The sequence below is a fragment of the Leucopleurus acutus genome (genome assembly GCF_964270905.1).
Source record: "Leucopleurus acutus genome assembly, chromosome: 17".
In the NCBI taxonomy this organism is placed as follows: Eukaryota; Metazoa; Chordata; class Mammalia; order Artiodactyla; family Delphinidae; genus Leucopleurus; species Leucopleurus acutus.
The window spans coordinates 75,105,296-75,120,795 of NC_139159.1; the positions used below are offsets into that span (position 1 = coordinate 75,105,296).

At 38.8% G+C, this 15,500-nt stretch overlaps 1 protein-coding gene across 3 annotated transcripts in view; it reads left to right on the forward strand.

The window, feature by feature from the left end:
* Nucleotides 1-15,500, forward strand: part of EFR3A (EFR3 homolog A) — a 181,337-nt gene that overhangs the window by 85,066 nt on the left and 80,771 nt on the right. For 2 of the 3 annotated variants that reach the window (XR_014326874.1, XR_014326875.1), the window contains exons 21-23: nucleotides 3,374-3,477; nucleotides 3,988-4,037; nucleotides 11,328-11,418. Coding sequence is in view for 1 of the 3 variants with exons in the window: in XM_082858909.1 (XP_082715035.1) it covers nucleotides 3,374-3,477; nucleotides 3,988-4,037; nucleotides 8,468-8,573 (260 nt within the window). In the remaining 2 variants the exon portion in view is untranslated. Of the gene's footprint in view, nucleotides 1-3,373; nucleotides 3,478-3,987; nucleotides 4,038-8,467; nucleotides 11,241-11,327; nucleotides 11,419-15,500 lie in introns of those variants that run through there. The other variant, XM_082858909.1, reaches the window with a different exon arrangement.

Here is a 15,500-nt window from a genome sequence, read left to right on the forward strand (position 1 = left end):
TAAATACTGGAGACAAATTTCATACCCAGGTCTGACTGACTCTAATCTTTTCACTTATGTTTGCATAAAATAGTACTCTGATTTTTTTTTTCTCCTGTAGCCTTTATGGAAATAAATTTTACCTTATATAATTTGCCTCTTTTAAAAATTTTTAAATGATTCCTTCAATTAAGTATTAATATAAATTCCTGCTAAGCTCATGATGCCTCGATCTCAATTCATTTCTAATTGGTAAAGCAATAGAGGGTGGAAATTGACTTTCACGATAGAGAGTGGAAATTGGCTCTCAATTTTTAAGAAATATTAGAATAAGAAAATCATTAACAAGGGTACCCATCATACATGAAATAAAATCTGACCTTTTTCAGCTTAATCCATTAGAGGATTTTTTTTCTTATTGTAATATCAAATTTGCCGAAATAAAATTAATTGAATTTAATAAGCAATTTTTGAACACCCATTGTGTACAAGATACTGTGAGACATTTAAAAATTAATAAGACATGTTGAGGTACTTACGGTCTGGCAGTGGTTCTCAAAGTATGTCTTTGGACCCCTGGAGCTTTGGGGAAGACTCTCCCAAGGGATCCTTCAAGTCAAAAAGTATATGCAGCACAATACCAAGACATTACTTGCCTTTTTACTGCATGGATTAACATGAATGAAGGCAGTGGCGTCAGACTGTACTAGTGGTCATTGAATTCTTCAGCACCACACATCCCCAGTTATTTGTTTATTTATTTATTTATTTATTTGCGGTACGCGAGCCTCTCACTGTTGTGGCCTCTCCCGTTGCAGAGCACAGGCTCCGGACGCGCAGGCTCAGCAGCCATGGCTCACTGGGCCCAGCCGCTCCGCGGCATGTGGGATCTTCCCAGACCGGGGCAAGAACCCTTGTCCCCTGCATCGGCAGGCGGACTCCCAACCACTGCGCCACCAGGGAAGCCCACCCGTTATTTTTAAAAGGCAAGATTTCTCTTAAGAATGCCTTTGGGGCTTCCCTGGTGGTTGGGAGTCCGCCTGCCGATGCAGGGGACAAGGGTTCTTGCCCCGGTCTGGGAAGATCCCACATGCCGCGGAGCGGCTGGGCCCAGTGAGCCATGGCTGCTGAGCCTGCGCGTCCGGAGCCTGTGCTCTGCAACGGGAGAGGCCACAACAGTGAGAGGCTCGCGTACCGCAATAAAAAAAAAAAAAAAAAAAAAAAGAATGCCTTTGAAGAATCAGTATAAATGATTAATTTTATTAATCTCATCCCATGAATACATGCCTTTGGGGAGCACATATAAAGCACTTCTTTGATTGCTTTTATTTGCAAGCAGAACTAGTTGGTTTTTTTAAGGAACGTCACTTTTACTTTAAAAAAAAAAAAGAAAACCTGTGGTATTTGAAGGGAAGCTGTCACTTCAAGAGAAAAAAACCACCCTGACATTATTTGCTCCCAGTGATAAAATTAGCACTTTTTAACAAAATTAGAGTTTTGAAGCTTATGTCTGCTGGTGCAAGTTTGACAGTTCCCCAATATTTATTTAAAGACTTTTCTAATGAGATCAGTGATAATAACTAACAAATGTGAATTTAAAGAGTATTTTACAGTGAAATATGTCTACATTTAGAGGGTCTGCATAAATCAGTGGAGCAATATTCCAAATGACCTTGCATGATGTTACAAAACCATACATGAGTAAAGCTCTATTCAAACTGTAGAACAGACCAATAGATGTTAATATAACCAATTACAAAAAGTTCATTAATAAGGTTTCAAATTCCATATTGCAACTAACTTTTAAGAAACTACAGTTTGTCATGTTTTGTTGTAGTGTCCAAGAAGAAATAGCTACAATTCTGTGAAAAGGCTATTTATTGAATTACTCTTTCCCAGTCCATACCTGTGTGAGTTTAGTTTTTCTTTATATACTTCAACCAAAATAACATATTGCAGTGGATTGAATGCATCTGCAGGTAGAATCCAACTGCTTCTATTAAGTCAGACATTAAAGAGATTTGCAAAAATAGAAAACAATGCCATTCTCTTCACTAAATCTTTTCATTTTAGAAAATGTCGTTTTTTTTTTCGTGAAACAATTATTTATGTTAACATATAGTGGTTTCATTTCTTTAATGCATTTAATGAATATTTTTTAAGTCTCTCATTTTTATATTGTAATATGGAAAATATCAAATGGTGTAATACATAAAGAAAGCAATTTGGCTTTCTTAATAATTTTTCAGAGTATAAAGGAGTCTTGAAACAAAAAGTTTGAGAACTACTGGACTAATGCATGGAAAAGAAACTTGCTGCCTGCAGGCCAAATGTAGGTAGAAGTATTATTTTCAGCAATTGGATTTGAATAAAGACCAGGGATGTACGCTCATCTTGCCCAAGTCCTGTTTTTCTTACTGCTTTTAAAACATTTATGTTTCCTGCCTAGCCTCTGGCACATTTGAGCTTGTGACCCTAATCTAGTGAACACGAGAGATGTGATCATAATTCTGTATTACAGTCATTCAGAAAAAGTACATAAATTCGACAACTTTGTTAACCTGCCACAATTTCAGAGGGGGGAAAATAAACCTATTTCGTTTGTACCTGACAGATCCATTTTTTAAAACTAGCTAATTGTTACAGTTTGTCTACCTGAAGAGAAGCTTTGTTTTTGAAGAACCTTGAACAGATTGTGTTTCATCTTATGAAATTCTTGACCAGGAAAAATAAAAAAGCTGAAGAGTTACTGAGTTGTTACTGTAGACCATCAATAAATAAGCCATTAATTAGCCTTCTTTTCAGATTCTTAAGCAAATAGACATAGTTATTATATGTATCAAAATGACAGACATTTATTATTTTATTATCTCACAAACTTTGGCCAGACCACACGTCATCTTAAGATTTAAAAAAATCCCTTTTCAAATTGTGGAAGATAAATGGAAAAGGCTAAAGCAATATGGTTCCGCATGACCCTATCTATATTTCAGTCACACCATTCACTATCAAGTTTAGCAGACTTTTAATTTAGTACCTCATATGTGCAAGGGCATGATTATTAATAAAAGAATCATCCTTCAGGAAGGGCCTTGAAGTTGTTGAACTTGTAGGAAGTTGTCATGCTTCTGCTTTTATTTGGTAAGAGAGACAAAGGTAGTCTTATGAGAAAGGGTTTTGTGCTGTGTAGTTTTTAAATTTTTTTATACCTGGGCTTTCTAGCCTTAACTAAGACACTTCAAGGATGTCACACCTTTTGCTTTTTTCCCTATACAAGTAGTCCTATAAATCACCCTTATTTTTTATTTATAGATCATTTGCTCTTATGGTCATTGGCAAGGTTCTATGAAATTTTTGTATTCCTTTTAATGGGTCTTTTTAAACATTTATATAGATACCAGTGGAATGGAAGAACAGGAAAAGGAAAAGAGACGTCTAGTGATAGAGAAATTCCAGAAAGCACCTTTTGAAGAAATAGCAGCACAGTGTGAATCCAAAGTAAGTGAACACATGGTGAAGGGGGCGGGGGGTGGACTTTGACTTTGTGGACGCTGTCCTGGTAATTGGTAGGTAGATTCCAGGCTTCAGGCAGATCAACAGAATCCACAAGGTAGTGGATTTGATAGGGACTGAAAGCTGAAGACATAGCTGTGAAGCCTAAATAATTTTTTTGTGTAATGTCAGCTGATGGGAATGGCAGATCCCAAATGTTAACGATTGTTATTGCTTTGAAACTGTTTTTGCAGTGGTTTTCAATGATTTTGCTGTAGGTATTTTGTGTGGCTATCGATTTTGTTTTTACCAGTGAGACTAGGAAAGGAATAAAAGAAACTTTACATTAAATTCCAGTGTATGAGACAGATAAAACCAAAACATTAAAGCATTCTGTACCATCAGTTTAATAGTTAGAGTTATGCTTTGTCCTTTAAATCACACTTGTATTATTACATATGGGTATTTGGAAAATAATAGATCCATTCTTAACATTTTGTTTTTTCTCCTTTGTAGGCAAATTTCCTTCATGACAGACTTGCTCAAATATTGGAACTCACCATACGGTAAGAGTTTTGATACTACAAGAGCAATAAAGCAACAAAATAGAAACCATTAGATCCCTATAAATTTGTGGCTTTTTAAGTAATTGTGCTTTTCATTCAGGGTAAACACAAGATCATACAGGTCTCTGTCTCAGTGGTTTTTCTGTTTACTGGATTGTCTGATACCATTTCTTGTCCAGGGGGCTTCTAGCTTTTCTACCTTTCCTTTTTAGACCATTTATTCCTTTAAAATGGTCCTATAAGGACATTTGAGTAATTGGAAGACTCTTATTCTAATGATATGTTTAAAAAGGTAATTTCTCAGATTTAACCATTGTGACCTATAAAAACTACAGTTTTATATGGTTCAACCTCATAGTTCTTTCCAGGGCAATAATGATTCTACCTATGCAGATGGCTTACTTGAATTATTAAATTTTACTTGAGTTTTCCTAAGTCATGTCTATTTGTGTCCTGTTATTAGTTATAGTCGGCCCTCCATATCCGCAGGTTCTGCATTCACAAATTCAACCAACTGTGGATCAAAAATATTTGGGGAAAAAAAAATTCCCAGAAAGTTCCGAAAAGTAAAACTTGAATTTGCTGCATGCTGACAACTATTTACATAGCATTTACATTGTATTAGATATTATAAATAATCTAGATACGATGTAAAGTATAAGGGAGGATGTGTGTAGGTCATATGCCAGTAGTGCTCCATTTTATATAAGGGACTTGAGCACCCAAGGATTTTGGTCTGTGTGGAGGGTCCAGGAACCAATCCCCTGTGGATACCATTGAACGATTGTATCTTATGCTCCAAAAACATAAGGTATCTGATATCGGTTTTTCTGTGTCTATTGGTTGTTAAGTAATGAAGCACATGGCAGAGGGAGAGAAAAACTCCAGGTTCCGCCTAAGGAAAGAACCTCTGCATATTCTTATATTGACTTCAGTGTGGAGACTTGTCTGTGTATAATGTGGCACAGTAAAGGAGCCGTAGACAGAAATTGTGCTTCTGAAATTCTTTTTTACATTGCCGTATCTTTTATATTTTCAACTTGATTAACTAAATCTGTTTTGCTTCAAACCCTGTATGTATCCTTATAAACAGAATAAACAGGTAGATGCTTGAGATCAGTTGCTTTTTTTCCCCCAGCCTTTTTTCTGCCTTCATACGCAAAGCATGTTTTCATCACTTTAACATCTTATTCTAGCCATTTACCACCAATACTGCCCCCCCCCCCCGACTAAGTTGAGAATCACTCATTTATAAAAGTTCAGAACAGAGAATCAGACTAAAATATGCAATATACTCTATACCTTAGATTCAGAGAAAATTCCTGGGTGTGGGCATTTACGCACAACCTAAAAGTTGAGAGTTAAGTTTTATTTGGGGACCTTGCTGAGGACTATAGCCCGGGAGACAGCCTCTCAGGTAGCTCTGAGGAACTGCCCGGAAGAGATAAGGGAGGAGCCAGGATATATAGGAGTTTTTGGCTGGAAAAAACCATGTAGTCAAACATCAAAAGATGACTGCTAATCACAAAGAGCAGACATCTGAGGTTGATGATTTTAGTGCTTTTCTATGCATGGGAAGGTGCAAGGATCTGGATTCATTGAAATTATTCCTTAGATATGCATCTTAACTGTCTAGGGCCAGTATCCAAAGAACAGGATGCTCCCTGTTTTTCTCCATCCTGAATTCCCCTCAGGGCGCACCATTGTAGGCGACTGCAGTGGTTGATGGCTTGATCTTGCAGAACTGGAATGGCAGGCAACACTCCCTGTCCACAGCTTCTTTGATGCCTGTTAATTGTAACAGTAAATATCTGCTGCTTTATATCTGTTGTTTTTACTAATCCTCCCCACAGTCCTGAAAAGTTAGGTAGATCCTTTCCCCCCCACCCCAGGTAAAGACACTGAGGCTTAGAGAAGTAAAGTAACTAGCTGAAGTTTATCCAGCTAGTGAATGGAAATAATCAAAATTCAAATCCATAACTCATGTTCTTAAACGAAATGTTGCTAGAGACCACCATGTTACATTTAATCACACTATCATAACTATATGGATTTAATATTTTAGAATAAGTATTATGACTAATTCGGTTTCATTGGTACTGCAACTACTACTAATAATTTGTATTTATTAAGCCTTACTGCTAATAGTTATTTACTGAACACTTATCGTGTTCTAGGCACTGTGCTAAGTGCATTCTTTCATTTAGTGTTTACAACAGATTTTAAAAAGATGTAGTGATTATTTTTACTTTACAAATGTAGAAACAGATGCATGTAGAAGGTCACCTAGTTAGGAAGTAGTAGTTTTGGGTACCTTACATGATACAGAGAAATGAAATAGACTTCTTAGTGTACCTTCAGGGTTTTCAGTTTCTATTTGATATATTTCCTCTTGTTAATTTGCCTCATTCTAACTACCATATAGAGAAAAGGGTTTGTATGCTTGAGAAAAGAAACAAAATAAGCAATATTATATCTCAGTTTCCATTGTTCCTTCATTCACTTTGACCTTAGTACAAAAAGAAAAAAATTACAAGGAATGCAAAGGAGCAGGAAAATACAGAAAAAGAATAAGCAGCCCCACAGATGATTGATCCAGTTATTGGAATTAGTAGACAATGACCTTAAAAGAACACACACACATATCAAAGAATTTAAAGGATAAAATATGTATATTTTAGGAGAGAAATGGAAAGTCTAAAAAAGAACCAAATTGTAGTTCAAGAACTGAATGTTATGATATCTGAAAGAAAAAAATGTCATTGGATGGGCTTAATAGTATATTGGACATTATAGAAGAATTCGCATATATTGCTCATAGGAGTATAAATTGGTACACTTTGCAAAACTTCGGCAGTGTCTTATAAAGTTAAACATATACCTGCTCTTGATCCTGTAATCCCATATCTCAGTATTTGCCCAGAGAAATGAAAACTTAGATTCACAAAAAGACATGTACATGAATGTTTTAGCAGCTTTTTTCATAATTACCAGATGCCCATCAACAGGAGAATGGAGAGAGAGTAGACAAATAGTGGTACTCTTACAATAGTGGAATACTATTCAGCAGTAAAAAGGAACACATTTTGGGGGTAAATTTTAAAAAATGCATTGAGCAAAAGAAATCAAACATAAACGAGTATAGCTTGTATGGACCATTCCTATAGGCTGTATAGACCATGTGAAATTCAAGAACAAGTGACACTAACCTTCAGTGACAGCGATCAGAACATAGTTACTGTTGGATGTGGGTGTATGTGTATGGGTATGTGGGAGTAGGGAGAAATTGGTTGAGGACACAAAGGACCTTTTTTGAATGATGAAAGTGTCAGTATCTTTATCTATGGTAGAGATAAGAATGAAGTAATGAATTGAGGGAAGAACATTGGTATCATGTGACAAAAGATCAGTCTCCGAAACTGATAAAAGAAAAATATCTGAGTAGAAATACAGGCAGTAGACTCAAATAGACAATTCATTTTAAAAGAAACGCAGAATGGATACTAAATCTACAAAGGTATATAGCATTAGTAGTAACCCGAAATGTGAAAATAAAAGAAAGAATGAATTCCCTTTTGCCTGCCAGAGTGCCAAAGATTAAAATAACAAGAAAGAATGATTATACCCAATATTTATAATGGTGTAAGAGGATGGCTACACTGAGATGTTGAAAGTATGAATTGCCAGTATTATGGCAATGTGTACCAGTCTCAAAAATGTAAATACACTTTGATGCAGAAATTCTGTTTGTAAGACTATAAACCAAGGAGACAGGATAAAATTATGTATAAGAATAGACCTAGGGGCTTCCCTGGTGGCGCAGTGTTTGAGAGTCCGCCTGCCGATGCAGGGGACACGGGTTCGTGCCCCGGTCCGGGAAGATCCCACATGCCGCGGAACAGCTGGGCCCATGAGCCATGGCCGCTGAGCCTGCGCGTCCGGAGCCTGTGCTCCGCAACGGGAGAGGCCACAACAGTGAGAAGCCCGCGTACTGCAAAAAAAAAAAAAATAGACCTGTCAGCATTATTTATGATAATGAAAAATGAACCTACGTCTGTCCATTGAAGTAAATCAATTATATCTATATATTGAAGTACCATGCAGTGGTCATCAAAAGAAGTTAATATATGTATATATAAGATTTTTTACTAGTGAAACAAAGCAAGCTTACATGAGTGGGTATAGCATAATCCCACTGTAAAAATTATATATACATATATTCAGAGGAGAATGTCTAGTGTAGACTTAAAAACAGCTTGGTACCACTGTGATCTGTGTGCCATGCCACCTTGTAGCTGGCCCGCAATTCCGTCACACTGATCCCTGCGATGAAGGAGCCTCACTCTGCTGCTGGCAGGTAGTAGCGAGAGTGCTCCGTGAAGTGAACAGCTTTGCAATGCACCTGTTGACGATGCCTCGCTCTTTTACAGCCCTCCTCCCAGTCCATCAGGAACACTGACCATTACTTCTGGGCACGCCCAATACCAGTCTGTCCCGGTCTACGAGATGAAGTTTCCAGATCTGTGTGTGTACTGAGTGGCTCACGAAGACCTCAGCATAAAGCCTAAAAATTAGGGCCAAGCTGAGTTTTCAGGGTTTACTTAATGTGTGTTAACATACTTCGTGAAAATTATGATGGAATTTATCTTTAACCGAATGCTTGGCATATCAGATTAGATATTTTGCAGCTATATTACATGATTTAGAGTACTTTTGAAGATAGGTTTATGCCATGTTAATTTTTTTTTAGGTTCCCGATGGCTTTTAAAATTGAACGTATATTGGTCTCACATTAATTGTTAAATAGTATATTTAAAAATTTTCACAAACATGTAATTTAAAAAAAAATTAAGCCTTCAGAGGGTTGAAGATGTATCAAGTGTCTACTGTATTTCTTAGACATCTACGCAACTGCTTAAAATTAGAATTGCTGTTGTTTTTCTTTATCTGCAAAAGCAAAAACATACAAATATATTCCTATCCTGGAGCAGCAGAACTGTTCTGTGGCTCTTGGTCCCCATGTTCTAGATGTCGTGGTGCGCATCCCTCTGTTCGTTCGCTGTAACGGTATGTGACAGCCATTCCTCACCTTGTTTGTGGAGATGACATTTACCGGGTAATATTCCTAGAATATGACCCTAAAATCTCCGACTTTAAAGTGTCTCATTCTTGTAATACTGTGTTTTCTGCCAAAAGTTTGACCGTTCTACTTGAGAGTCTCAGAGCTTGCTCTTGGAGTACTGAACTGTGCAATATTTTTTACATCATTAGATGTATTAGTTTACAGACTATGCTTTGAAATTATAGTAGTATTTTGCTGTGGCTCCATTAATTAAATGAGCTATATATTTAGTATAGGAAGAAAAGACATTTAAAACAGCTACTAGTTCACCTGTGAAGAGTGTGTACATTTTGATTTCTGTTGAGAGCATATTAATTTACATTTTAATATTGTGCAGTTTTTAAATCCTTATAGTCAAAAAAGGCCCCGAATGGACTTTCAGTTTGTAAGATTTGAACTGCAACTTGTATGCATCTCTGTTTAGGATTTGTGATATTACATTTGAAAAGAGTGCCTATGGGTTTAGCAATCAAGTGTGCTATAGATCGTCAATTTAAGCTTGTATTGATTTAAGCTACCAAGATTACATGTGCTGACAGACTTACAGTGTTCTTAAAATTGTGTACATTTTAGTGAATTCCATCACATGGCAAAAATGAACAATTTTCTTTGCAACTCATAAAATTCTTTTAGGACATTTTAATAAAATAATCTGTTTATAATTCTACTACCTTTTCAGATTTGATTCCCTTTTACATAAAACAATATACATATCAAAAATTGTAACCCAAAAAATAATTGCATTTTTAGCTTTAGATTTTGTTTGAAAAATTGCAGTGAAGAAAGGCATGTTATTACTTGGTGTTTACAATTATTTGGGCACCTTTAGTAGAAACAAAAAAGTGAGGAAGTAATAATAGAACAAGCATACTCAAATTTTTTTTGAATATTTAAACCAAAGTACAGCATCTTGAAACATCTTGCAGAAGATCCTAGTCTTTTTAAACCTATCAAATGATACTCAAACATCCTGGGTGGTTTACTCACTGTTGATAACAAGACATTGTTTTCCAAGTGATAGTGCAGTCACCACTTGGGGGGTTAAATGGCCCCCATTGCAGCTGTCACTGTAACTTTACCTCTTGACGAGGTAAAATGTTTCACCATTTAATAGGCCAAGTTTTACGTTTTTTTAATTTCCCTTTTTTTCTGTATTTTTAAAGAAAGATTGTGTAAAAATCTAAGCAGGGGGACATGCAAAAACAATCATCATCCACTTGGATGTCATTTTATAGATTAACACTGTGTGCTTTTGTATGAAAAAATATATATAATTTAATAGTATAAGAAAAGAAGATATATATTCATTTGCGCTCATGCAAAACAAACTTTGCTCTACAAACTTTCATGTTTCTCTGTGATTTAAAAATGCATGTATAGCATGTAAAGGAAAACCATTTCAGTTAATGTTTATCACACCTCTTGGTCTGTTTTGTAAACTGTAGATTTGGGTTTTGTGGGATTTTTTTCCTGTTGTAGTTGTTTTTAAATCACAGTAGACTTCTGTATATCCTAGATTACTGAACTGGTCTTGTTAACAACGATTCCCAAGAAATGAGGGGTCTTTTCTTAGGCTTTCTGTCCCTTCCAGGAGATTGCAGGAGATCCTGCACGTCATAGGTATGCCTACTATATTACAGCCAGTTTGGATACTGAAAGTTTAGGATGTGTTGAAGTTCACTGTATTGCTATATTTTTGTAGATATTTAAAACTCTTAATAAAAACTGTTAATCATTCTCTTTGCTATATACTGTTGCTTATATCATTCATTTTTTCCCTTGACATTGAATAGTTAACATTGAAATGTTCCTCCTATACTTGTGTTGTCTTTGCTTATATAGTCATTGGAGTTAACCTAAACACACACACACTTCCTTAATACTTCTGAACTCATTATCTTTTAGAATCATAATACTGTACTTAACCAGCAGTTAACTTCCCCTTCCTCTCAATATCTCTTTTCTTCCTTTCTGAAAATGGTACTGATTTGTTTTTTTCATGCCAATATATGTACTAAATGTAATGATTTTAGTTTTTTGAAATGTAACAGTTCACTGTGCAATTCATATGTAAGCAATAAAACAAAATCAGATTACTTCTGTATACGTACATTTTTGTAATTGCCATTGCATTTATTAAATTAAACGTATTCACTATTTTGCTTTAGTTAAAAATGAAGAACTTCAGTGAAAATCAAGCCGCCAAACGGATTCATCCTCACATACATTGGAAGAATCAGAACCATAACTGCAGTCGTGGTAAGATACAAGCTAAGATTAAGCTCTTAGTGTGTGCCTGTGAAAGCACGGTTTCCACCTTTGCATTAGTCTTACTGTTTGTATTTTCAACCCTACCCCTTTGCTGTGTAAGTTACATGAAGCCTCTCTCTAAAACGATAGCTCCTCTCTAGTACCCTCTGCCACCTGGTCTGCTCTCCTGCCGCTGGCAGGAAAGCCCACCATAGCCAGATGGGCTTCGGGGACTTCCTTTAGCAGTTTGGCAGAGCAACGAGGAGCACGGGCTCTGGCTTCAGACCCCACCCTGCCACTCCTGGCCGTAGCCTTAGGCAGTGACGGAACTTTGAGCTTTGAAGTATGTAAAATGAGGAGAGTATGTTCTGCCCTCAGAGGTCATCTGTTGAGGGGTAAATGAATCACTTAGAAGAGGTTCCTCGTGTCATGCCTGCGTGGCACAGACTAGACACTGAGTCAGTGTTTGTCATGAATAATCCTTGAGTTCACCATGCATAGCGTCTTAAGCAACCTGGGCAGCTGGCTCAGTTCTGCAGTCTTAGGCCAGTCACTCCAGTTTTCTGAACCTGTTTTCTTTAGGTGTAAAATGAGCAGCCTGGGTGATACACTCTCTCATGCGTTTTCTTTTCAGCTGTAATTGGTTGCGTCCTGTTCTCTCATCTGATACATAAGTTCACATGAATGAAAAAGCAGAGCCAGTGTGTAGCATCGAGCCCTGCCTCTTAGTTTTGCTATATTACATTCGCCTTGTACTTACACTTTGAGTCACAGGCAGACTTGGGAAGCCAGTAACTTAGCCTAGATTCTCCCAAAGCAGAGCCGAAGACAAAGGCTTACATGTAGGAATTGCTCTGGGAAGTGATTCCAGGGAACCCCAGCAAGGGACCGGGCCAGTGAAGTGCAATGAGAAAAAGCTCATTAAGAGGGTTTATTTATGAATTACCAGCACCATAGGTGACTGGAGATCCATCCTACTGGACAGCCTGAGAAGTCTCATGAAATAATCTCAGAACTGTCCACCCAAGTGATGAAAGCTGGGGAAGCATGTATGCTCCGCTTCTGTTCTTCATGGTCAAGGGTGGCCCTGTTGACATTAACTCCCCCACGTTTTTGGATTGTGTGCTTGAGTGCTGGGCAGTTTCCCAAGGCGTGCCGTGCCTTTTTCTCAGAGAAGTCCTGTGTCGCATGCACGAAGTGTAGAAGTGCAGAAGGCAGGCGTTGTCAGATTCCACCCCCCTGCGTGAGGCGGGTGGAAGCCTGTGTGGAACCGGTTATCACGGCAGGATCTGGAGTAAGGTAGGGTTGGATGATGTGAAGTCAGGCAAAAGATACCCAGTATAGCACCACCTAGGGTGGTATTTAAGGACAAGATTAAATCTAGGAGCATCAGATTTATAATTTCATGTTTCCACCATCTTAGTTTAATGAGTCAAGGGAGAGATTTTTTAAAGATGGGAGACTTTAGGGCATGTTTGCATGCTGATTAGAATGATATAGAAGAAGAGAGGGATGAATTGATATAGAATAAAAAGGAAATGTTTGCAGGAGTCAAGCCCTGGAAAAGGCAATGGGGGGGTACTGTACCCAGAGCGTAGGTGGAGGGGTTGACCTTTGACATGGATAAGGAACACTTTTTCATTGAAACAGGAAGGAAGACAAAGACCGCCGGTAATTTTGTAGCTTTGGTGGCAAGAAGGTCAGGACATTCCCACGGGAAAACTTCAGTTTTCTCAATGGAGTATTAGGTGAGGTCATTGTAGCCATGTGCCTTGCATTTCTGCATGTCTTGTGAACAGAGACACTATCTTTATTCTGGATTATCTTTTTTAAGGATATAGTACATCCTACAGACTTGGAACACAGAGATGGCATCTCCCTTTGGAGCCAAGGACAGACATGCTTCTTGTCCTGTATAATACAGATGATCTCTTTTCTGGGGTAAAAGGCAGGCTTGTGGCCGATAAATAAATATTTTAGGTTCCCTGTGTAATGAAACCCACCCTGTGTGTAGGTGTTACCTGACCCTCTTTGCATTGGCCCAGGGCTTGAGGAACCAGCATAAATTATCATACTCAGGCTACTGCCATTACTGTAAGTAATAAAGTCCTTTGTCTCTGACCCAAGCATCTCGAATCTTCTGCCAGCATCCATGAAATGCAGACCAACTTGTTAAGTTACAAATAAGGTAAAATCTCAGACCCTTCCGCTCTGGACAGTTCTCAGCTGAGAGCAAGGGGAGGTGTGGAAGGTTTGAGGAGAGGAGGAAAGGGACCAAACAGTTGTCTTGGAGAGCAGAAAACTCAGCTTACTAAGAAAAGGTTGAGCGTCCATTTGAGGTTTCTGTGGTCATGAGCTTCAAGTGAAGTGGGTCAGCTCAGTTGCTTTTGTTCTTCAGCAACATTCAGCTGCCTCAGGTGAAGGTGTGGAGAAGGCAGGCAGTCAACCATACGTGTGGGCAGCCTAGCACGGTGCTGGCCATGGGAAGCGGACACTTAGCACACACCTGCTGGGTTAAAGGAAGGGAGTGCCATTAGTGGCCCGCCTCGCCATGACCGCTGTAGTGCTTGCAGGCTGATTGCCAGACACTCTCACCTGCATTTCTTTGCCTAAAGCCTTCCTCAGCCTCCAGAGCCTCCGGCCGCCAGGTGCAGCAGGCAGGAGACATCGCCCTCCATGGGAGTAAAGACTGATCTGATAGAAGGTGGTCTGTCTCCTCTTGCAGCGGGTGTGTGTGTGTGTGTACACGCGCGTGCGTGCTATGCGTATTCTACTTCCAGGGGCAACTGCCTTGGTAACGCAGCTTTCACTGGCTACCGTTCCTCTGCCGTCTTATCCCTTTGTTCTCCCCTCAGCGTTTCCTGCACTTTTCAAATAAACCTCTTGCTCTCAAGTCCTTGTCTAAGGGTCCGCTTCTGGGAGGACCCAAATTTCAGCTGTTACTTAAAAGGTCACATTATTCAAAAGATTCCAACGTGAGGGACTTCTCTGGCAGTCCAGTGGTTAAGACTCCACGCTCCCACTGCGGGGGGTACGGGTTAGATCCCTGGTTGGGAAACTAAGATCCCACGTGCCACGCAAAAAAAAAAAAAAAAAAAAAAAAAAAAGATTCCAATGTGTTGGATTCATCAAAAGGTGCTCATCAGGTGATTTCCCTGGAAGGTAGGGAAGGGTATCAGCTGCTGGCTTGGCACCACGACCTTTTGATTTCTTAAGGTTTTCAATTCTTTAACGTCAGGATAGTTCCACACCATGAGAAGGTCACAAACACGAACTCTTCAGAGGCTCTGCTTTCCCGCCTGTCTGAGGAGCAGGCAGGGACCCTGTATCGTCTCACTGCAGGACACGTGATTTATGGGAACAGAGAACCAAGGATGTGATGTGAACTATAGTTCGTGTCCTTATGAAATATTGAAGGGGATTCCGGAAGCGCATTGCCTTTTTGCCTGATGCACAGTAAAATCTCAATAACTATCAGATGGGTGGATGGAGGGATGGATGGAGGGATATAATTTCCATTTTTTTGTAATTCCTATTATATTTGTCTGTGTCTGAGTGGGCATCGGCATCCCCCAAACGTCCAGCCACTGGGATAAACCCTATCATTTTTTTTTAAATCAGTTTAATATTGCCAGACGCAAGACAGGGTTATCAGTGATTCTTCATGGAGGTGGCTGAGGCCATTCTCTTAATAACATACTGGAAGAGCTGTCATCTCAGTCCTTGGCATATGTCTTTGGTGGGTTATTGGTGACCCATAGGTGATCTCATAAGATTGATTAAACATACTCCCTTCTGTATTTTTTTAATAGAAGATTGTGATTTCAGTGATTGGGGAGTGAAGATATCTTTTCCCCCTCCGTTTCTCTGCCATCTCACCTTTGCCATCTATTCATGTACCAGCATCTTCAAAACCAAACCAGACAAAGAAACATTGATGGGAATATTTATTGAGCCCCTACAGTGCACTCCAGGAAACATATAACCGCCCCCTCGTTTGCCTTCTCCAAAGACACATTTGGATGTGAGCTGACAAACATCACAGTGCACATGTGCAAGGGTCTTCCTGCCTCTTCCCACTTTGAGCCTCT